The 23,232-nt window shown below is 42.4% G+C and overlaps 1 protein-coding gene across 1 annotated transcript in view; it reads left to right on the plus strand.

Annotated features, from left to right (window-relative positions):
* Nucleotides 1–23,232, plus strand: part of mdn1 (midasin AAA ATPase 1) — a 135,029-nt gene that overhangs the window by 13,000 nt on the left and 98,797 nt on the right. The window contains 1 exon segment of the mRNA XM_034204527.1: nucleotides 901–1,015. Within this exon segment, the coding sequence (XP_034060418.1) occupies nucleotides 901–1,015 (115 nt within the window).

Raw genomic sequence — 23,232 nt, forward strand, 5'->3', positions numbered from 1 at the left:
ATATTCTTTAGGTGATAGTAGGCTGATTTAGTAACTGTTTTAATGTGACTGTTGAAACTCAGGTCAGAGTCCATGACTACACCTAGATTTCGGGCTTTATCTGTTGTTTTGAACATTGCAGACTGAAGCTCAGCGCTAACTTTTATACGTTCTGACTTGGCTCCAAAAACCATTACCTCAGTTTTATCTTTGTTTAATTGGAGAAAGTTCTGACACATCCAGTCATTGATTTGTTCAATGCACTTACTCAGTGTTTGAATTGGAGCATAGTCTCCTGGTGAAATTGTTACGTAAATTTGTGTGTCATCTGCATAGCTATGGTAACTTATTTTGTTGTTTTTCATTATCTGAGCCAGTGGTAGCATGTAGATGTTAAAGAGAAGAGGCCCCAAGATGGAGCCTTGAGGAACCCCACATGTCATATTTGTCAACTCAGATGTGTATTTACCTATAGAAACAAAGTTGTTTCTGTCCTTTAAGTAGGATTCAAACCAATTCAGAACTACACAAGGTGCCTCTCTCAGTATCTACACAGCTTTCCTCTTTTCATAACAATACTGAGTATACTGTACATAGTTTTTTGGTATATCTATATTTCATATAAATCATTTTCTAATCTTATAATAGTTTTTATTTTTGGGTGGTTTTTCTTACATTTTATCTTTAAATGTGCTTGATGTATGCACCATATACACCAAGGCAAATTCCTCGTATGTGTAAACCTACCTCAATATTCTGATTCAATAAATCCTGTATACCAGCATTCAGCTGTAGAATAGGGATGGAAGTAGTTTTGTGATAAATGAGAACTTAATAAAGTTCAAACCCAGCCGACGTAAGCCTTGCCAGTCCCTGCCTAAAGTAAGCATGGTATGACTTTTGTTCTGCCGGTGTTTTCAGGATGTACTACAGCGGGGGCAGTTGGCACAAACCACAGAACTCTCACGCTGCGCTGCTGGACAAATACTGGACCAAGCTGCAGATGGGGAACATGCCCAGAGAAGAGCTGAAGAAGGTGAGTGATGCACCCCCACAGCTGCACAGCCATACTGCCTATCAGCCCGCTATTTACAGAGGAATACATGGACGTCATATAGGTGTTATGTATAGGTGCTGAATCAGCTGATAGAGCTTTGGGAGAAACCAGTGTTGGAGTAAAACCCTGAAGGAAGGAAGGAAGCGTCCAATCATACTCAAACACGTTGCTGGGGTTACGGGCCTTCCACATGTTGTTTTTCTGGGGCTCTCATTGAAGATGACGTCACGGCTCCGCCTACACTGCGTTACTATAGTAACTACCCCAGTTCCTAAACTGTAATGGAAGCGCAGCATTAAAGTGAGCCGGGCCTAATAATGCCTAACCAAACCGAGCGAGGCCTGCAGTGGAAACGCGCCATTAGTTCCCAGCACTTAGTTCCCAGCACTTATAGTCCAGCAGCAAGTCCTCAAAAAAGGCTTTAGTTTTCGAGATACCCCTACCCGAGGTAGAACAAAACACAACAATGATTTTTCTTATCTTTAGGGTCTCCCATTAATGAAATTGATTGTTGTCAAATTTTATTTTGGGGAAAAAAATGTTTTTTTGGTTGTTCTTTAGAACTACCCTAATCCCTGAAAAGAGCCAAATTAGACCAGGCCGAATGTGGGAAAGGTGACAAAAAAGCCCATAACTTGAGAATGACAACTCTTTTCCTCTTCAGATTTGCTGAGGTATGAACCAGGGGCCTAATTTATAACGCCTTGCGTAGGATTCACGTGGGAAGGTTGCTTACGTAAAAAATAGGTACAGAAATATTCCGACATTTTCCGATTCACAAAACATTGTGTACCAGCGAGGGAATCAACTCGAAATGCGGTGCAGCTTTTGCGGGCTTCCCGTCACACGCATATTTGCCTATAAATAGTCATTGATACGCCCATAATGAATATTCATCAAACCGATTTCAGGCAAAAACGAACATGGCAAAGACAGAAAAAAGAGGCAAGAAAAGAAACTTCAATAACTGTGAAGTTGAAATCCTTGTCGGAGAAGTAGAGACAAGGCAAAACATTTTGTTTGGTGGCCATAGTATTGGCGTAACGAATGCCAAAAAGGCAACAGGTCTGCAGGTCTCCCTTGAAAAAGAGATCATTGATCTCATGGGGATTTTACCTGGATAAATAAAGGTTTTGAATTGAATTGAACAGAGTGGCAGTATGTGGCAGATCCTGTCAACTCTGCATCAGCACAGGGTCGCACTGTCGCTGAAATAAAAAGAAAGTGGTCGGACATTAAGGTGGACGCCAAAAAACGCCTGGCCTCACACAGGCAGAGTGTGTGTGCCACGGGAGGGGGAAAGGGGGCACCGGAGCTCACCCCTATGGATGAAAGACTGGCCGGTATAATCGGCGAATCCCTGCTGAGTGCTAGCCATAATAAGACGAAGATTCGTCATAATCATAATGTATATTAATACTAGTTATATGGCTTCCTTTTTACTCTATATGGTATGTAATATAGAGTGGCACCTAAAGCTGAATCTGTGTTAACCCTTGTTGTAGCCTACTACTGTTAAAAGTTATTATCGATAATTGATTTTAGACCATGCAAGCTTTTTTAATCACAGAAACGTATAGTTGCACACCGAGGTGTGCCCGTCACCAGACGCACAGAATAGCCTACCTCAGATGTAACGTAATGTTCTTCCCTTTTTAGAAATTATAGTAAACCGAGTGCAATTAAGCTGGGTTTGCACAGACTAGTACATTACATTACATTACATTGCATTGCATTTAGCTGACGCTTTTATCCAAAGCGATTTACAATAAGTACATTCGACCAGGAAGACACAACCTTGAAGAAAACAGAATCATATAAGTACATCAGGTTTCATAGAGCCAAACATTTCAAGTGCTACTCAACTGGCTTTAGATAAGCCAGTCCTTTATTAGTATAAAAGTGCTTCGTTAATAGTTCTATCGCTCGAAGTGGAGTCGAAAGAGATGAGTTTTCAGTTTGCGCCGGAAGATGTGCAAGCTATCTGCCGTCCTGATGTCAATGGGGAGCTCATTCCACCATCCTGGAGCCAGGACAGCAAACCCACGTGTTTTCGCCGATGGGAACTTGGGTCCCCCTCGCAGCGAGGGTGCAGCGAGTCGTTTGGCTGATGCAGAGCGTAGTGCACGCGCTGGGGTGTACGGTTTAACCATGTCCTGGATGTACGAAGGGCCAGATCCATTCGCAGCATGGTAAGCAAGTACCAGTGTCTTGAAGTGGATTCTAGCAGTTACCGGAAGCCAGTGAAGGGTGTGGAGGAGCGGAGTGGTGTGGGAAAATGTAGGAAGGTTGAAGACCAGACGAGCCGCTGCATTCTGGATGAGCTGCAGAGGTCGGATGGCACATGCAGGTAGACCAGCCAGGAGGGAGTTGCAGTAGTCTAGGCGTGAGATGACGAGAGCCTGGACCAGAACCTGAGTCGCTTTCTGTGTCAGCTGGGGACGTATCTTCCTGATGTTGTAAAGCGTGTATCTGCAGCAACGGGTTGTAGCAGCGATGTTTGCAGTGAAGGACATGTTGTTATCTAGGGTCACACCCAGATTCCTTGCAGTCTGAGTCGGGGAAACAACAGAGGTGCCGATGTTGATTGTTAGGTCAAGAGTGGGACAATCTTTTCCCGGAAGGAAGAGCAGCTCAGTCTTGTCAAGGTTGAGCTTGAGGTGATGAGCAGACATCCACTGAGAGATGTCAGCTAGACAAGCAGAGATGCGTGCGACGACCTGGGTCTCTGAGCGGGGAAAGGACAGAATTAATTGGGTGTCGTCAGCGTAGCAGTGGTAAGAAAAACCATGAGGGCTAATGACTGATCCGAGCGAGTTTGTGTACAGGGAGAAGAGGAGGGGACCAAGAACAGAGCCCTGAGGGACCCCTGTAGTTAATTGACAAGGGTCGGACTCAGACCCTCTCCAAGTCACCCTGTAGGTACGGTCTTTCAGGTATGAGGTGAGGAGGGAAAGTGCAGAGCCTGAAACTCCAAGTTTTTGGAGAGTGCGAAGGAGGATCTGATGATTCACCGTGTCGAATGCAGCAGACAGGTCCAACAGGATGATGACAGAGGAGAGGGATGCAGTTTTGGCAGTGTGCAGTTCCTCCGTGACAGCAATGAGAGCAGTTTCTGTGGAGTGACCTGCCTTGAAACCAGACTGGTGCGGATCCAGAAGGTTGTTCTGATTGAGATAACAGGAGAGTTGTTTAAAGACGGCGCGTTCAAGTGATTTAGACAGGAACGGGAGGAGAGAGACAGGCCTGTAGTTTATAACATCAGACGGGTTGAGAGTGGGTTTCTTTAGGAGAGGGTTTACTCTTGCCTCCTTGAGACTGTTTGGAAAGTGACCAGAAGTTAGAGAAGTGTTGATGAAATGGGTGAGAAACGGTAGAATATCAGGAGCGATAGTCTGAAGGAGGTTTGAAGGGATAGGGTCCAGAGGACAGGTGGTAGGGCGGGCAGAGGTAATGAGGGTAAGAACCTCACTTGGAGAGAGAGGGGAAAAGGAGGTTAGTGTGTTGGTGGAAGGAGGGTCTGGTGACCCAGCGGTGAGTAAAGGTGAGTCAGAAAAAGAAGAGCGAATATCATCAACCTTTTTTCAAAGTGGGTAACAAAGTCGCTTGACAGAAGTGAGGAGGGGGAGGGGCTTTTGGAGGGTCCAAGAGGGTGGAGTAGATGGAAAATAGTTTTTTAGGATTGGAATAGGAAGATTGGATCTTATCTTGAAATAAAGTGCTTTTTGCCTGAGAGATCGAAGCAGAGAAAGAGGAGAGGAGAGCCTGATAGGTTAGGAGGTCGTCACGGTGTTTGGATTTCCACCGTTTCCGCTCTGCTGCCCTAAGGACGGTTCTATTAGCACGCAGTGCATCATTTAGCCAGGGAGCAGGAGGGGACTGACGAGCCTGCCGAGATGTGAGAGGACAGAGAGAGTCCAGAGAGGATGAGAGAGTAGAGAGGAGAGTTTCTGCAGCAGAGTTTGGAGGCAGGAGTTGGAACGAGTCAGAGGAAGGGAGGGCTGAGAGCACCGATGAGGCAAAGGTAGAGGGGGAGAGGGAGCGAAGGTTACGGCGGACAAGTGCAGGATGAGAAGAGATTAGTTTGTTATGTTTGGAAAGGGGTAGAGAGAATGAAATGAAGAAGTGATCAGATGTGTGGAGCGGGTTTACAGAGAGGTTAGAAGTAGCGCAGTTCCTTGAGAATATGAGATCAAGGACATTGCCAGCTTTATGAGTCGGTGGGGACGGAGACAGTGAGAAAGCAAAGGCGGTTAACAGAGATGTTAGTTTGTCTATCTTCCCTGTCTGGAGGTTGAAGTCTCCGAGAAGTACAGCGGGAGGGCCAGTTTCAGGGATGTGTGAGAGGAGATTATCTAATTCCTCCAAGAAGTTCCCCAAGGCGCCTGGTGGACGGTAGAGAACAACAATGGTTAATTGTATAGGATGGGTTACTGTGACGGCATGGAATTCAAAGGTGGAAGGAGTGAAGTTAGGTAGTTTGAAGAGGGAAAAGCTCCATTTGGGAGAGAGCAGGAGACCAGTGCCACCTCTTCTGCCAGTTGGTCTGGGTGTATGGGAGAAGGAATATGCAGTGGAGAGAGCTGCTGGGGTGGATGTGTTGGATGGAGTAATCCAGGTCTCAGTGAGAGCAAGGAAATCCAGAGACTGCAGGGAGGCGTAGCCAGAGATGAAGTCAGCCTTAGGAACAGCTGACTGGCAATTCCACAGGCCACCTGAAACTAGATGTTGGATCTCAGTGGAGCATGTGGGATAGACGAGAGCAGGCCGGTTATATCGATTACGAGATACACGGGGCCAGTGATAATTGCGAGAAGACACATGAACAGGAATGGAGAAAATACACATGATTATAGCATGAGGGGCTAAACAACCAAATAAAATAAAACACCAGCGATACTTAGCTCAATCAAAGTAGGATTTGCCTCCTCTTTGCCTCCCTCGTGACTCCCGCAGGACTCTAATGTCTTTGCCAGTCTTAGACTCCCGCAGGACTCTAATGTCTTTTCCAGTCTTAGCCTGTCTGACGCTGAAGCTGACGCTCCAGGAAAGTGCTACCTAAAATGGACACCTGATTGCTGAGTTCTCACAGCTGTGGGGCAACGTCCCTTTAATTAGTTAACTTTGCAGCTGGTGGCCCTCAAAAGGAAATCTAGACTGGCTTCCTCCTGATATGTTATTGTCTTTTAAGTCAATTACATTAAACCCTAAGTTATAAAGTTATGAGTTTAACCCTTAATACAGTTACACCTACTCAATAAAGCTCTTAGTATTCTACAAATGTTTAAATCAAAGTTAACCCTAGCAGTCAGTTAGGTCACTTTTAAGGTTTCAGTCAAATGACTTGTCCCAAGTTTCTGCCTGACAGATACTGTAGCGGTTTTGAGTTTTGAAATCACAATTCCAGTCAGATCAACTACAGAGCATTGATACAGAGTACACACACTGAGACAGAGAAGTCTAAAAACACAATGTTACTCACACAATTCTAGAAGTCTCAAGTAGCTTTCTTGTCAAAATCGAGTTGCACACTGGCAGGTCAGTGATTAGGATGAGATTTAAATACAGTTTCTGTTGGGGGAGTGGCCTCAGATCACAGCTGATGGGTCTCAATCGAGACTGGCTTCCTCCTGATATGTTATTGTCTTTTAAGTCAATTACATTAAACCCTAAGTTATAAAGTTATGAGTTTAACCCTTAATACAGTTACACCTACTCAATAAAGCTCTTAGTATTCTACAAATGTTTAAATCAAAGTTAACCCTAGCAGTCAGTTAGTTCACTTTTAAGGTTTCAGTCAAATGACTTGTCCCAAGTTTCTGCCTGACAGATACTGTAGCGGTTTTGAGTTTTGAAATCACAATTCCAGTCAGATCAACTACAGAGCATTGATACAGAGTACACACACTGAAACAGAGAAGTCTAAAAACACAATGTTACTCACACAATTCTAGAAGTCTCCAGTAGCTTTCTTGTCAAAATCGAGTTGCACACTGGCAGGTCAGTGATTAGGATGAGATTTAAATAAAGTTTCTGTTGGGGGAGTGGCCTCAGATTACATTACATTACATTACATTGCATTTAGCTGACGCTTTTGTCCAAAGCGACTTACAATAAGTACATTCAACCAGGAAGACACAACCTTGAAGAAAACAGAATCATATAAGTATATCAGGTTTCATAGAGCAAAAACATTTCAAGTGCTACTCAACTGGCTTTAGGTAATCCAGTCCTTTATTAGTATAAAAGTGCTTCGTTAATCGTTCTAACGCTCGAAGTGGAGTCGAAAGAGATGAGTTTTCAGTTTGCGCCGGAAGATGTGCAAGCTATCTGCCGTCCTGATGTCAATGGGGAGCTCATTCCACCATCTTGGAGCCAGGATAGCAAACCCACGTGTTTTCGCCGATGGGAACTTGGGTCCCCCTCGCAGCGAGGGCGCAACGAGTCGTTTGGCTGATGCAGAGCGTAGTGCACGCGCTGGGGTGTACGGTTTAACCATGTCCTGGATGTAGGAAGGGCCAGATCCATTCGCAGCACGGTAAGCAAGTACCAGTGTCTTGAAGTGGATTCTAGCAGTTACCGGAAGCCAGTGAAGGGAGCGGAGGAGCGGAGTGGTGTGGGAGAATTTAGGAAGGTTGAAAACCAGACGAGCCGCTGCATTCTGGATGAGCTACAGAGGTCGGATGGCACATGCAGGTAGACCAGCCAGGAGGGAGTTGCAGTAGTCTAGGCGTGAGATGACGAGAGCCTGGACCAGAACCTGAGTCGCTTTCTGAGTCAGCTGGGGACGTATCTTCCTGATGTTGTAAAGCGTGTATCTGCAGCAGCGGGTTGTAGCAGCGATGTTTGCAGTGAAGGACAGGTTGTTATCTAGGGTCACACCCAGATTCCTTGCAGTCTGAGTCGGGGAAACAACTGAGGTGCCGATGTTGATTGTCAGGTCAAGAGTTGGACAATCTTTTCCCGGGAGGAAGAGCAGCTCAGTCTTGTCAAGGTTGAGCTTGAGGTGGTGAGCAGACATCCACTGAGAGATGTCAGCTAGACAAGCAGAGATGCGTGCGACGACCTGGGTCTCTGAGCGGGGAAAGGACAGAATTAATTGGGTGTCGTCAGCGTAGCAGTGGTAAGAAAAACCATGCGGGCTAATGACTGATCCGAGCGAGTTTGTGTACAAGGAGAAGAGGAGGGGACCAAGAACAGAGCCCTGAGGGACCCCCGTAGTTAATTGACAAGGGTCGGACTCAGACCCTCTCCAAGTCACCCTGTAGGTACGGTCTTTCAGGTATGAGGTGAGGAGGGAAAGTGCAGAGCCTGAAACTCCAAGTTTTTGGAGAGTGCGAAGGAGGATCTGATGATTCACCGTGTCGAATGCAGCAGACAGGTCCAATAGGATGATGACAGAGGAGAGGGATGCAGTTTTGGCAGTGTGCAGTTCCTCCGTGACAGCAATGAGAGCAGTTTCTGTGGAGTGACCTGCCTTGAAACCAGACTGGTGCGGATCCAGAAGGTTGTTCTGATTGAGATAACAGGAGAGTTGTTTAAAGACAGCGCGTTCAAGTGATTTAGACAGGAACGGGAGGAGAGAGACAGGCCTGTAGTTTATAACATCAGACGGGTTGAGAGTGGGTTTCTTTAGGAGAGGGTTTACTCTTGCCTCCTTGAGACTGTTTGGAAAGTGACCAGAAGTTAGAGAAGTGTTGATGAAATGGGTGAGAAACGGTAGAATATCAGGAGCGATAGTCTGAAGGAGGTTTGAAGGGATAGGGTCCAGAGGACAGGTGGTAGGGCGGGCAGAGGTAATGAGGGTAAGAACCTCACTTGGAGAGAGAGGGGAAAAGGAGGTTAGTGTGTTGGTGGAAGGAAGGTCTGGTGACCCAGCGGTGAGTAAAGGTGAGTCAGAAAAAGAAGAGCGAATATCATTAACCTTTTTTTCAAAGTGGGTAACAAAGTCGCTTGACAGAAGTGAGGAGGGGGGAGGAGCTTTTGGAGGGTCCAAGAGGGTGGAGAAGATGGAAAATAGTTTTTTAGGATTGGAATAGGAAGATTGGATCTTATCTTGAAAGAAAGTGCTTTTTGCCTGAGAGATCGAAGCAGAGAAAGAGGAGAGGAGAGCTTGATAGGTTAGGAGGTCGTCACGGTGTTTGGATTTCCACCATTTCCGCTCTGCTGCCCTAAGGACGGTTCTATTAGCACGCAGTGCATCATTTAGCCAGGGAGCCGGAGGGGACTGACGAGCCTGCCGAGATGTCAGAGGACAGAGCGAGTCCAGAGTGGATGAGAGAGTAGAGAGGAGAGTTTCTGCAGCAGAGTTTGGAGGCAGTAGTTGGAACGAATCAGAGGAAGGGAGGGCTGAGAGCACCGACGAGGCAAAGGTAGAGGGAGAGAGGGAGCGAAGGTTACGGCGGACAAGTGTAGGATGGGAAGAGATTAGTTTGTTATGTTTGGAAAGGGATAGAGAGAATGAAATGAAGAAGTGATCGGATGTGTGGAGCGGGTTTACAGAGAGGTTAGAAGTAGCGCAGTTCCTTGAGAATATGAGATCAAGGACATTGCCAGCTTTATGAGTCGGTGGGGACGGAGAGAGTGAGAAAGCAAAGGCGGTTAACAGAGATGTTAGTTTGTCTATCTTCCCCATCTGGAGGTTGAAGTCTCCGAGAAGTACAGCGGGAGGGCCGGTTTCAGGGATGTGTGAGAGGAGATGATCTAATTCCTCCAAGAAGTCCCCCAAGGCGCCTGGTGGACGGTAGAGAACAACAATGGTTAACTGTATAGGATGGGTTACTGTGACGGCATGGAACTCAAAGGTGGAAGGAGTCAAGTTAGGTAGCTTGAAGAGGGAAAAGCTCCATTTGGGAGAGAGCAGGAGACCAGTGCCACCTCCTCTGCCAGTGGGTCTGGGTGTATGGGAGAAGGAATATGCAGTGGAGAGAGCTGCTGGGGTGGATGTGTTGGATGGAGTAATCCAGGTCTCAGTGAGAGCAAGGAAATCCAGAGACTGCAGGGAGGTGTAGCCAGAGATGAAGTCAGCCTTAGGAACAGCTGACTGGCAGTTCCACAGGCCACCTGAAACTAGATGTTGGATCTCAGTGGAGCACGTGGGATAGACGAGAGCAGGCCGGTTATATCGATTACGAGATACACAGGGCCAGTGATAATTGCGAGAAGACACATGAACAGGAATGGAGAAAATACACATGATTATAGCATGAGGGGCTAAACAACAACATTTAAAAATTAAAAACGATATCAGATCACAGCTGATGGGTCTCAATCGAGACTGGCTTCCTCCTAATATGTTATTGTCTTAAGTCAATTACATTAAACCCTAAGTTATAAAGTTATGAGTTTAACCCTTAATACAGTTACACCTACTCAATAAAGCTCTTAGTATTCTACAAATGTTTAAATCAAAGTTAACCCTAGCAGTCAGTTAGTTCACTTTTAAGGTTTCAGTCAAATGACTTGTCCCAAGTTTCTGCCTGACAGATACTATAGCGGTTTTGAGTTTTGAAATCACAATTCCACTCAGATCAACTACAGAGCATTGATACAGAGTACACACACTGAAACAGAGAAGTCTAAAAACACAATGTTACTCACACAATTCTAGAAGTCTCCAGTAGCTTTCTTGTCAAAATCGAGTTGCACACTGGCAGGTCAGTGATTAGGATGAGATTTAAATACAGTTTCTGTTGGGGGAGTGGCCTCAGATCACAGCTAATGGGTCTCAATCGAGACTGGCTTCCTCCTGATATGTTATTGTCTTTTAAGTCAATTACATTAAACCCTAAGTTATAAAGTTATGAGTTTAACCCTTAATACAGTTACACCTACTCAATAAAGCTCTTAGTATTCTACAAATGTTTAAATCAAAGTTAACCCTAGCAGTCTGTTAGTTCACTTTTAAGGTTTCAGTCAAATGACTTGTCCCAAGTTTCTGCCTGACAGATACTGTAGCGGTTTTGAAATCACAATTCCAGTCAGATCAACTACAGAGCATTGATACAGAGTACACACACTGAAACAGAGAAGTCTAAAAACACAATGTTACTCACACAATTCTAGAAGTCTCCAGTAGCTTTCTTGTCAAAATCAAGTTGCACACTGGCAGGTCAGTGATTAGGATGAGATTTAAATACAGTTTCTGTTGGGGGAGTGGCCTCAGATCACAGCTGATGGGTCTCAATCGAGACTGGCTTCCTCCTGATATGTTATTGTCTTTTAAGTCAATTACATTAAACCCTAAGTTATAAAGTTATGAGTTTAACCCTTAATACAGTTACACCTACTCAATAAAGCTCTTAGTATTCTACAAATGTTTAAATCAAAGTTAACCCTAGCAGTCAGTTAGTTCACTTTTAAGGTTTCAGTCAAATGACTTGTCCCAAGTTTCTGCCTGACAGATACTGTAGCGGTTTTGAGTTTTGAAATCACAATTCCAGTCAGATCAACTACAGAGCATTGATACAGAGTACACGCACTGAAACAGAGAAGTCTAAAAACACAATGTTACTCACACAATTCTAGAAGTCTCCAGTAGCTTTCTTGTCAAAATCGAGTTGCACACTGGCAGGTCAGTGATTAGGATGAGATTTAAATAAAGTTTCTGTTGGGGGAGTGGCCTCAGATCACAGCTGATGGGTCTCAATCAAGACTGGCTTCCTCCTGATATGTTATTGTCTTTTAAGTCAATTACATTAAACCCTAAGTTATAAAGTTATGAGTTTAACCCTTAATACAGTTACACCTACTCAATAAAGCTCTTAGTATTCTACAAATGTTTAAATCAAAGTTAACCCTAGCAGTCAGTTAGTTCACTTTTAAGGTTTCAGTCAAATGACTTGTCCCAAGTTTCTGCCTGACAGATACTGTAGCGGTTTTGAGTTTTGAAATGACAATTCCAGTCAGATCAACTACAGAGCATTGATACTGAGTACACACACTGAAACAGAGAAGTCTAAAAACACAATGTTACTCACACAATTCTAGAAGTCTCCAGTAGCTTTCTTGTCAAAATCGAGTTGCACACTGGCAGGTCAGTGATTAGGATGAGATTTAAATAAAGTTTCTGTTGGGGGAGTGGCCTCAGATCACAGCTGATGGGTCTCAATCGAGACTGGCTTCCTCCTGATATGTTATTGTCTTTTAAGTCAATTACATTAAACCCTAAGTTATAAAGTTATGAGTTTAACCCTTAATACAGTTACACCTACTCAATAAAGCTCTTAGTATTCTACAAATGTTTAAATCAAAGTTAACCCTAGCAGTCTGTTAGTTCACTTTTAAGGTTTCAGTCAAATGACTTGTCCGAAGTTTCTGCCTGACAGATACTGTAGCGGTTTTGAAATCACAATTCCAGTCAGATCAACTACAGAGCATTGATACAGAGTACACACACTGAAACAGAGAAGTCTAAAAACACAATGTTACTCACACAATTCTAGAAGTCTCCAGTAGCTTTCTTGTCAAAATCAAGTTGCACACTGGCAGGTCAGTGATTAGGATGAGATTTAAATACAGTTTCTGTTGGGGGAGTGGCCTCAGATCACAGCTGATGGGTCTCAATCGAGACTGGCTTCCTCCTGATATGTTATTGTCTTTTAAGTCAATTACATTAAACCCTAAGTTATAAAGTTATGAGTTTAACCCTTAATACAGTTACACCTACTCAATAAAGCTCTTAGTATTCTACAAATGTTTAAATCAAAGTTAACCCTAGCAGTCAGTTAGTTCACTTTTAAGGTTTCAGTCAAATGACTTGTCCCAAGTTTCTGCCTGACAGATACTGTAGCGGTTTTGAGTTTTGAAATCACAATTCCAGTCAGATCTACTACAGAGCATTGATACAGAGTACACGCACTGAAACAGAGAAGTCTAAAAACACAATGTTACTCACACAATTCTAGAAGTCTCCAGTAGCTTTCTTGTCAAAATCGAGTTGCACACTGGCAGGTCAGTGATTAGGATGAGATTTAAATAAAGTTTCTGTTGGGGGAGTGGCCTCAGATCACAGCTGATGGGTCTCAATTGAGACTGGCTTCCTCCTGATATGTTATTGTCTTTTAAGTCAATTACATTAAACCCTAAGTTATAAAGTTATGAGTTTAACCCTTAATACAGTTACACCTACTCAATAAAGCTCTTAGTATTCTACAAATGTTTAAATCAAAGTTAACCCTAGCAGTCAGTTAGTTCACTTTTAAGGTTTCAGTCAAATGACTTGTCCCAAGTTTCTGCCTGACAGATACTGTAGCGGTTTTGAGTTTTGAAATCACAATTCCAGTCAGATCAACTACAGAGCATTGACACAGAGTACACACACTGAAACAGAGAAGTCTAAAAACACAATGTTACTCACACAATTCTAGAAGTCTCCAGTAGCTTTCTTGTCAAAATCAAGTTGCACACTGGCAGGTTAGTGATTAGGATGAGATTTAAATACAGTTTCTGTTGGGGGAGGGGCCTCAGATCACAGCTGATGGGTCTCAATCGAGACTGGCTTCCTCCTGATATGTTATTGTCTTTTAAGTCAATTACATTAAACCCTAAGTTATAAAGTTATGAGTTTAACCCTTAATACAGTTACACCTACTCAATAAAGCTCTTAGTATTCTACAAATGTTTAAATCAAAGTTAACCCTAGCAGTCTGTTAGTTCACTTTTAAGGTTTCAGTCAAATGACTTGTCCCAAGTTTCTGCCTGACAGATACTGTAGCGGTTTTGAGTTTTGAAATGACAATTCCAGTCAGATCAACTATAGAGCATTGATACTGAGTACACACACTGAAACAGAGAAGTCTAAAAACACAATGTTACTCACACAATTCTAGAAGTCTCCAGTAGCTTTCTTGTCAAAATCGAGTTGCACACTGGCAGGTCAGTGATTAGGATGAGATTTAAATAAAGTTTCTGTTGGGGGAGTGGCCTCAGATCACAGCTGATGGGTCTCAATCGAGACTGGCTTCCTCCTGATATGTTATTGTCTTTTAAGTCAATTACATTAAACCCTAAGTTATAAAGTTATGAGTTTAACCCTTAATACAGTTACACCTACTCAATAAAGCTCTTAGTATTCTACAAATGTTTAAATCAAAGTTAACCCTAGCAGTCAGTTAGTTCACTTTTAAGGTTTCAGTCAAATGACTTGTCCCAAGTTTCTGCCTGACAGATACTGTAGCGGTTTTGAGTTTTGAAATCACAATTCCAGTCAGATCAACTACAGAGCATTGATACATAGTACACACACTGAAACAGAGAAGTCTAAAAACACAATGTTACTCACACAATTCTAGAAGTCTCCAGTAGCTTTCTTGTCAAAATCGAGTTGCACACTGCCCCAACTGTACAAACAGTTGGGGCTTTGTTTACAAACCTGGTTTGTGTTCCAGCTGCCGATCAGCGGCTCCACTGCACCATGTGTGTCTCAACGCCACTGCAACAACTCTACCCACCACTTAAATGAAATAAAACAAATGTGTTGTGTTAAATCAGCTGTACAATTATCCAAATATATGGAGTTCTTAGTTTCCATACCTCCTGTGTTTTACGAGCGACTTATCAAGTCTTGGCAAACGGCATAAAACACGATTAAACATGATAGTATATAAAACCATGCTCTTATCTACAACCTATAGAAATGCAAAACGGCGTCAGTTTAGACTTAATTCTGTCCTCCTGCTCACCGCATCATTTATGAGAAAACATAACACATATTCGAGGTGGTTTTAAATAACATATCCGTATTTCTTTCTTTCTCCAAGTTGTGTGTTTGTGTGCACTGAGGAGTCGCAAACAGGCGTTTGTTTAATCATTTTAAAGGTCCCATTTTAAAGGTGCTTTTCCGGTTATTACCCGTCCCCTTGTGTGTTATGAAGGTTTTTATGCATGTAAACGCTGTGCAGAGTCAAAACCCTCAAAGTACACCCTGTAGCGAATACAATTCTAAAACAGAAAATACCTCCCCAAAACGCCTCGTTGGAGATACGTCATTGTCCATTTGATTTTTCCGGGTACGCATGATGTCAACCGTACCCGGAACGAAATGGACCAATCCGTGGAGCCGTTACGTTACGTCCGCGGAGCCGTTACGTTAAGCCCCCGGAGCCGTTACGTTAAGCCCCCGCTGATTGGTCCAAATTGACCAATCCACGGACTTCCTCACACACTGTGAGTGCAGGCAGCTCTGCTGATTTCTCCTCCCTGGCAGGCTGATAACAGACAGTTGGGATCGCAGCGAAATTCTCTCTGCAGACCCATTCTCACAGCGTTTATCAACCTTTTTCTTTCTCAATATCAAGCCACACTTATTGTTTTTACTTCGGCTGTGACTTTGTGTGTGCTCAGGATGAGTTTGGCTGTGTTTCGCTGTGTATCGCTAAACAAGGAAACAACACCTCCACGTAGCTTAGTGCGATTCACAACGTCCCGACCAATCAGAGCACACTGTGCTCACAGGGAGGGTGGGGGCTGGAGCTATTGGAGCTACAACGAGCCGTTAAAGGCAGAGAGTGAAATTCAGTGAATACACGTAGTTCACAGAGATGCTGTATGAGAAACCAATGTGAGTTTGGAAAATTGCACAATATAAATCTATTCTAGTAGACCTCAACAATGGAATTATGATCAGTGGAAATGGCCATGACATGGGACCTTTAAGATTGGCTTTAATCAATGTTTGAAAATGAATGAACATTTTATTTATGGTATTATTTCCACATATTTCTCTCCATTCTTCCTTCTGCCAACGGTGTCGGCGTCCCTCCCGTTGTTGTGCTTAGTGCGTACGCATGGGTTAGAATTTGCGTGGAGGACCGCACATTTTCCCGTCAAGTTAGTATTTTCTAAATCGCAAACATTGCGTAGAAACTGGCCTACGCCATTTTTTGAGCGTATATCCCTTTTTATAAATGAGGCCCCAGGTGGCTGTCCTACATCACCAAATAGTCAGAAAATTATTTAAAGGGGACCTATCATGCAAAATGCACTTTTATACGTCTTTTATACATGAATATGTGTCCCTGGTGTGCCAGGGAACTCACCAAGTGTCAGAAAACACAACCCTCTCTCTTTTCCTCCATACCCAAATCTCTATTTTCACTATGTTATTTATTTATGATTATCCTTAGGCTCAGCAAAGATTTGATGTCAGCTGCTGCTGTCTTTTTTTCTATAGTTAATAGTTACTGAAATAGAGCCCTGCTGTTTTGTCAGGGCCTTTTCTTTAAATATAATTTTAAAATGTCCATACAGTAGCCCCTTTTTTAAAATGTCTTAAGTTTGTATAGGTGTTGCTATCTGCTTTGTGTAGCGTGGTTCTACAAGCAAGTCAGTGCATTAATTGGGTGGTATCAGAGAGTTACACGGGTCTGTAAATGCAATGAAAACAATTGGCCACAGCAAATCATTTATATTAAACATGTCATTTTTACTTTTGAATACTTTAAAGGATGTATTGAATAATTTGTGATATATGTGTACACATATAAATCATTAGTCAAAACAGGGCTACATTTGATTTAATTAAAAGGTATAATATGTGGTAAACTGAAGAGCCGTTTGGGAGCCGAAAGAGCCGGCTCTTCTTGGTGAGCCGAGCCAAATGATCCGGCTCACCAAGAAGAGCCGGAATTCCCATCACTAAGATACGTCAGTGACGAGGAGCTCCGCCTATATGGCCAACTATCCACCAATCAAGGGAATGAGAGGTTGCCATGGCATGGTAACAGCATGGTAACATGACGCTTGTAACTCGGCCCCCCCCCTTTGCAGGGGGCGTGGTCAGCTGCAGCGCATGCAAAGACAGGGGTGGAGGAAAGCAAAATAGAGCGAAATGAGGCATGGCTAAAATGCATGATCTGTTTGGTATTTTGAAAAAGAAAACGTATATTTAAATATACCTTATATAGGTATGGCCCTACAATATATTATTCAAATATAGCATGATAGGTCTCCTTTAACTAAAAAAATACTGAATTACAGTCTTGTAAACTTAGCTTTAGTTTAGACGGAAATTGTACTTTTTGGTGATGGGAACATAGGACTCAATCACTTTTATCTCATTTATCAGAAAAACAGAAATCCCTAAAAAATATACCATTACTGAATTGTCTAGGGTGCTATTGAACACTAACCGGTAGTTGTATGGAAATATCTGGTACAGTTCTATTTCAAATGAGATTTCTTTAGACATAGGCCTACCTCTTCTCTGATACAGTCAAATTCCGAGTGGGGGTAAGTGGCATAATAGCCTATAAGTTAAGGCGAGACACGGCAGGCAAAAACATCGTTTTTCAAGTACAGGTCAATTTTGAGATTTTGTGCTATTTTGATTCCATAACATGTTTTCTTTCAGGGTTTTGGAAGGAAAACGTACAAAATACACATTTAAGTGTTTATTTTACTATAGTTTGTCTATTTGCGTCTGTAGATTTCTCCTAAATTCACCAAAAGTTAGCATTCTAACGTAACATAAAGTACCGCGACCGCTGTGTGCACCATGTCAACAGAGGTATCGCTGGAAAGCTGTGTCTCTCTTGCACAATCTCATCGGATCCAAATATGGTCATTTCCTTTGTATCAGCAACCAATCGTGAAAGCACAAAGGGGTCTTAAACCAAGAAACGAAATCTCATTGGCTGGTGTCAATTTATGACAACGTGATTCGTTCAGATGCGTCACGTGGTGTGCTAAAACACTTCCTGGTTAGCTTTCAGCTAGAAATTGAAATCTCAAAATGCAAAAAGGACGGCGAAAAAAACGTTCACAGAGAAGACGACAACAATTGTCACTTGCACGAAGCAAGGTTATAAAAAAAAAAATGACCCTGAACATAAAATACCTTCACGGAGTGCGTCGATGCGCAAGCTGTCATCCAAAGAACAGGAGGGTTTAGCTAGCGCCTCACTGCAATCTTTAAAGGTCGTTTTCTCAAAATGAGTTTTTTCTCCTACTCTGAGTTCGAAATTTCAACTTCAGTAGCACGTACATTCACCAAACCTTCCAGTTATATTCCTATCAATATTATGAAGGCTTTTACAGAAGGGTTTGTCCATATATCATTCATAGCCTGAATTATACAACATTATATACCTAAAAACATGGCGAAAATGGATATTTTAGGGCTGTTGACAGTATTTTCTGATTTATGGAGTGATAAAAAGAGATATCCAATATCCCTTCTGTAAAAGCCTTAGATACTAATATGACTACAAAATGAAACAAGAATTTTGAATCTGGCTATATCCAAAGTTCAGATTTCGATTCCTGAAATGTGTTAAAATATCTGCATATTTAATGAGAAAATAGATAATTTGCATATTTAAACATGCTATTTCAGAAAACTTGTAATACAAAAGACAATTGCCTTATTGTAAGTAATTAACTGCAGAAATTTCTAGCTGATACCTTTAAGTTAAAAAAATTACCCTATTCACCTGGGGTGTCTCGCCTTAAGGGAAATACCAGGTGACTTTAAGAATGACGGGGAAAAGTACTCCGGTGAGAAAGCGCTGTTTTAATAAGAGCCGTGTGTGTTCAGCGCTCTGCTTCCACTCCCTGCATTGCAGCCGTGCCTGCAGTCCCTCCCCTCTCGAGCACGCACTAAGTCCCTCCCCTCTCTCGTGCACGCGCTAGCTGCCAGAGTATGTGAGAAAACGGGGAGCAAGTGGCTGCAAGTGGGAGTGCTGCCGCTGTGCCTCGGCTTGTTGACAAAAAAGACGCCAGAAGCTACATTTGGAAGTATTTTAGCGATATCTCTGACAGTGAGGGCAAGCCTACGGACACCACGAGGCCTGTCTGTGAGAAATGTTTTAGATCCCTGCAAACCAAGGGAGCCAACAAATCAAACTTGGCTAAGCACCTCGCCGACCGGCATCCAGAGCTGTTTAAAGAATGTAAAGACAGACAGGTTAGCGAATGTGATAGATAACATAATTACATCATGCTCAAGCCCATGCCCTCAAATCTAAGTCAAACAAGTGTAATTTATTTTATGACAAACGAACGTTTTCGTAGTTTGACGAGGCAATTAATGGCAATGATAACTGTCTAATATGGCTATCTTTTTAGCTAACTTACCAATGTGGCTAATGTAACACTTCTTATCTTGGGCTATGCTATCTGACTAGAAGGATTCTGGGTTCTACTAGAGTGGATAGACAGGTAAGTAATTAGACCAGAGACCAGGTGGTTTGAATAGAACAGCCGGCAATTTACTGATGACATAGACAAATAGACAAAACATTAAACATAGACAATGAATATTTTCTGCAGTATAAACCGAGGTAAGTATTTCACCTTTCCCTTTTTTTCTGATTTCTGTGACTAAACACCTGCCTTGTATAGTCCGGTTGAATCGAACCCTGGTAAGTTTAGCCGCTTGGTGCGGTTCATTTGGGTCGGTGTGAACGCAGTCCGAGACCTCTTAAGTGAACTAAACAACCGGACTCTGGTCCGCTAAAATAGGTGGTCTCGGAGCGCATGCTTGCGAACTCTGGAGCGGTTCATTGCTGGTGTGAACGCAGTCCGCACCAAAACATACGAAGCGTAGTATTTACGTGTCACAAGAACGCGGATGTCTTCAAAAATCTTTAGCGAAAGAGTCTTTCAAGACATCCACGGTTGTTTAGTTAAAGAGTGAAGCAGAATGAAGTGTTGAACAGTGTTGTGTAAAGTAAAAATTCTCCGTCAGCTACATAAAAGTAAGAACACCTGTCGTCTGTGAAACCTCCTCCTTACTGCAGAACGTCTCTCATTATGTTATGTTTTTTAACGGACGTTGTCTGATTATATAATCATATGCACGGGCCGCTAGTGTCTGTTGATCTCCAGATTAACAGCAGCATGAGAATAACCTGCCGAAAGTGCCGATGCTCCATGGCGGAGCCTCCGGTAGAAATTGCCGGGATTTGCGTTTTTACCCCCTTAATGTCTGACCAATGGTTGAACAGCATTTCCGTGCACATGACTTGTGTTTAAAGTTTATAGTCCGTTTGAGTTTTGCCTGTGTGAACGCAAACCGAACCTTCTGAAAAATGAAACAATGTAACAAACTGTCATCTGGTGCGCACCAGAAAATGGACTATTAGGTGTGAAGTAGTGCTAATTTCGTTGACTAAAACTATGACGAAATATGTTCGTCAACGACCTTTTTTTCCATGACGAAAACGAGACTATGACGAGACGGCACCGACGGCAGTAAACAATAACTGTAACGAAATCATCATGCAATATCGTTGACGAAAAGTGACGAGACGAAAATGTAGTTCACTAAATAAAAACTATGCCAAAATCTCTCTTTACTTTCGTTGACGAAAAATGAGGAGACGAAATATTATCAAAGATAACGTTACATCTCTGATAGTCAGTTTTTCTCCAAGCAGTTCCATTTCCGGTGCTGCGGCAGGGCAGCAGCTGTGTGTCTGTGGTGCACGCGGCGGTAGATTTGAATTACACCGGGCAGCGGCACAATATGAACTGTCAGGAAGACTCAGGTCTAACTCATGGTCTAACTAACCTTATTTAACAGAAAATAAAATGGCAACAACAGGGCTTGGGAGCAGTGGTCGCACTCGCGTTAACCGAATACCCCCCCCGTCAGCGCGAGTGATTGATAAATTGTGCACTCGACGGATAATAATGGATTATGACGGAAATGTTACGATCCTGTCCGTCAAAATGACTGACAACGAAAAAGTCTAAAGCCACCACTGCTTGGGAGAAAGAAACGATGTGATATTTGGGCCCATTTTCGCTACAATGGCGCAGCGGAGAAAAAAAGCGAATGCATTGTTTTATCAGAAGGGAAGCAATGTGGCCATAACACAGCTGGTAAAAACACCACAAACCTGACCAGATACTCTCTGCAAAGCTGCATTATTAATCATTCAACCTGTGTTTTTCATCAAATAAGGACAAGATATAATGTTATTTATTTATATATACTAAAATGACAAATTATTGGTTTTGGCTAGACTAGTTTGACTGAAATGTTCTATATAATCTGATGACTAAAAAAGACTCAACAGTTTTCATTGACAAAAAGTAGACTAAAATAATTAGTTTTCTTTGACTAAAATGCTCAGACTTTTAGTCGACTAAATCTTGACTAAAATGTTAACTGTTTTAGTCGACTAAAATAAGACTAAAATGCTCAGACTTTTAGTCGACTAAAACTTGACTAAATAAAAACAGGATGAAGGTGACTAAATATGACTAAAACTAAAAAGGAAATTTAACACAGGACTAAGACTAAAACTAAATAAAGAAATAGCTGACGAAATTAATACTAGTGTGAATGCACCCTTAGTAAATGGTATCCAGATAGGATGAACAAAATAAAATTGCCTATTTTAAGTATTATTTATAGATTTTTCCTATTTTAATCTCTTCAATATCCTGAGTTAACTCTTTTTCTTTTCCCTTTTCACAGGTAAAATATATCTAATTCAATGAAAAAAAACACAATTGTACCATCAATGAAATCAAATGACAAATGAAAACCTAGAGTACAATATATAGTGTCTCTTTAAATCCAGATACAACTTAAATCCAGTTCCAACTTTATAATTTCTTCAATACTCCTACCACTCTGGCAGTGAGTTCAGCTATTGTCTCTTGATAAACCAGCAAGTCCTCTCATACCTCATTCACACCAACGCAACTCCGGTTCAAGCTCCGTGCTAGAGCTTTTCAGGTTCAGAACCAGTTCTTCGGTTTAGCTCTGGCTCTTTTCACACCGCCCAGAGTCCGACTGGTAATGCGTCGTTGCGTCATCGTTTGCGTCATGACGTAACCGTTTGCGTGCCTGCTTCATAAAGCCAAACCGCGCGGATGAAATCAGTTGCATTCATTTCTTATGGTTCTATCTGCAGCTTTTCCGGAGTCATTTCTGTGGTTTAGTTATATTCTTATAAAAAAGTGTACTCGGGTCAATAAAGTTTTTTTTAAAACACAACTGCTTCCGAGGTCGGTCTTATTTCTTAAGGTGGACTGAACCATGAGTGTGGAGTAACGTTGTATCTTTCATTTAAATGAACTGTAACCTTCACCCAGGTATTTAACAGCTGTTCTCAAATGAACACGTGAAGTAAAGTTGAATATTTATAGTTTTATAGATTTATAATGAGTTATAATGAGGTGATCAACGTGAATGCTCAGGTTCCACCTTAACACGCAGACACGTTGCTTCACCATGAGCAGAAACCTTTATATATACAGTCTATGGCAGAAACACTGAAACTCTTGTTAAGTTTCTCCATCGTTGTGTACAAACTGGATAAAACGCGCGCTTTTTGTTGTTGTTCAGGAGTTGATCTGTCTCTGCCCCCGCCTCGACGTAAGCGTGACGTATGTGGTGCTTTTGCTCTGGCCGGACAATTTTTTGGTGCTTGAAACTAACCGGATTCCGGAGCTAAGAGGCTGCTCCGCTGCGGTGTGAAGAGGAAAACCCGGTGCTTTTCAAGCTCCAGCTCCGAACCGGCCCTGAAACACCGTTGGTGTGAATGAGGTATCACTGGCGCGAAGATCAAAGCAGTCCGTGGGTCTGGCTCGCCATCTTGTATCAGAGCGCGTGTGTGTGTTGTCCTCTCACTCGCGATCAACTTTCTTATCCAGTCCAAAAAAACCTGACCTGTACGACAGGTCATGAAAGAATATAAATATAATATAAACTAACAATATAAATTATATAATTACATTTTCAAAACTACTGCAAACTTAGCTCTTTTGTCAATACAGCTTATTATTGGGCTCAAAATGGCAGCTTTACTCTCCTCTACACGTTTCATTTATCCTGTTCACACAAAATAACACATATTTCCCCTTGTAAAATATACATTAAAGCCACGTAGTTTCAGCCAAACAAAATAACAAATACATGACATTGCAAGCCATGTTCATAGCTTCCCTTACAGTTCAACAACATGAAATGCTAACAATGAAGCTAACATTAAATCACTCATACAAAACTTTTCTATGAAAAGGTTTGACTCACCAAAACACCGTTGGTTAATGTTCTATACCGTCTACTGGGTTTCCCGACCGTGTGGATGGTATTTTTATCTTTTTTAAATCAACTTTGAATCACTTTTAATATAATTTACTCCACTCGCTCGTCTCATCTGCGTCTTGCTCCGTTTTCTCTTTTCTCCTGCTACGCTGCGCGTGCCTGGTGGTGAGCAGAGATCCCTTAAAGGAAC

The sequence above is a fragment of the Gymnodraco acuticeps genome, unplaced genomic scaffold, assembly GCF_902827175.1.
Source record: "Gymnodraco acuticeps unplaced genomic scaffold, fGymAcu1.1, whole genome shotgun sequence".
In the NCBI taxonomy this organism is placed as follows: Eukaryota; Metazoa; Chordata; class Actinopteri; order Perciformes; family Bathydraconidae; genus Gymnodraco; species Gymnodraco acuticeps.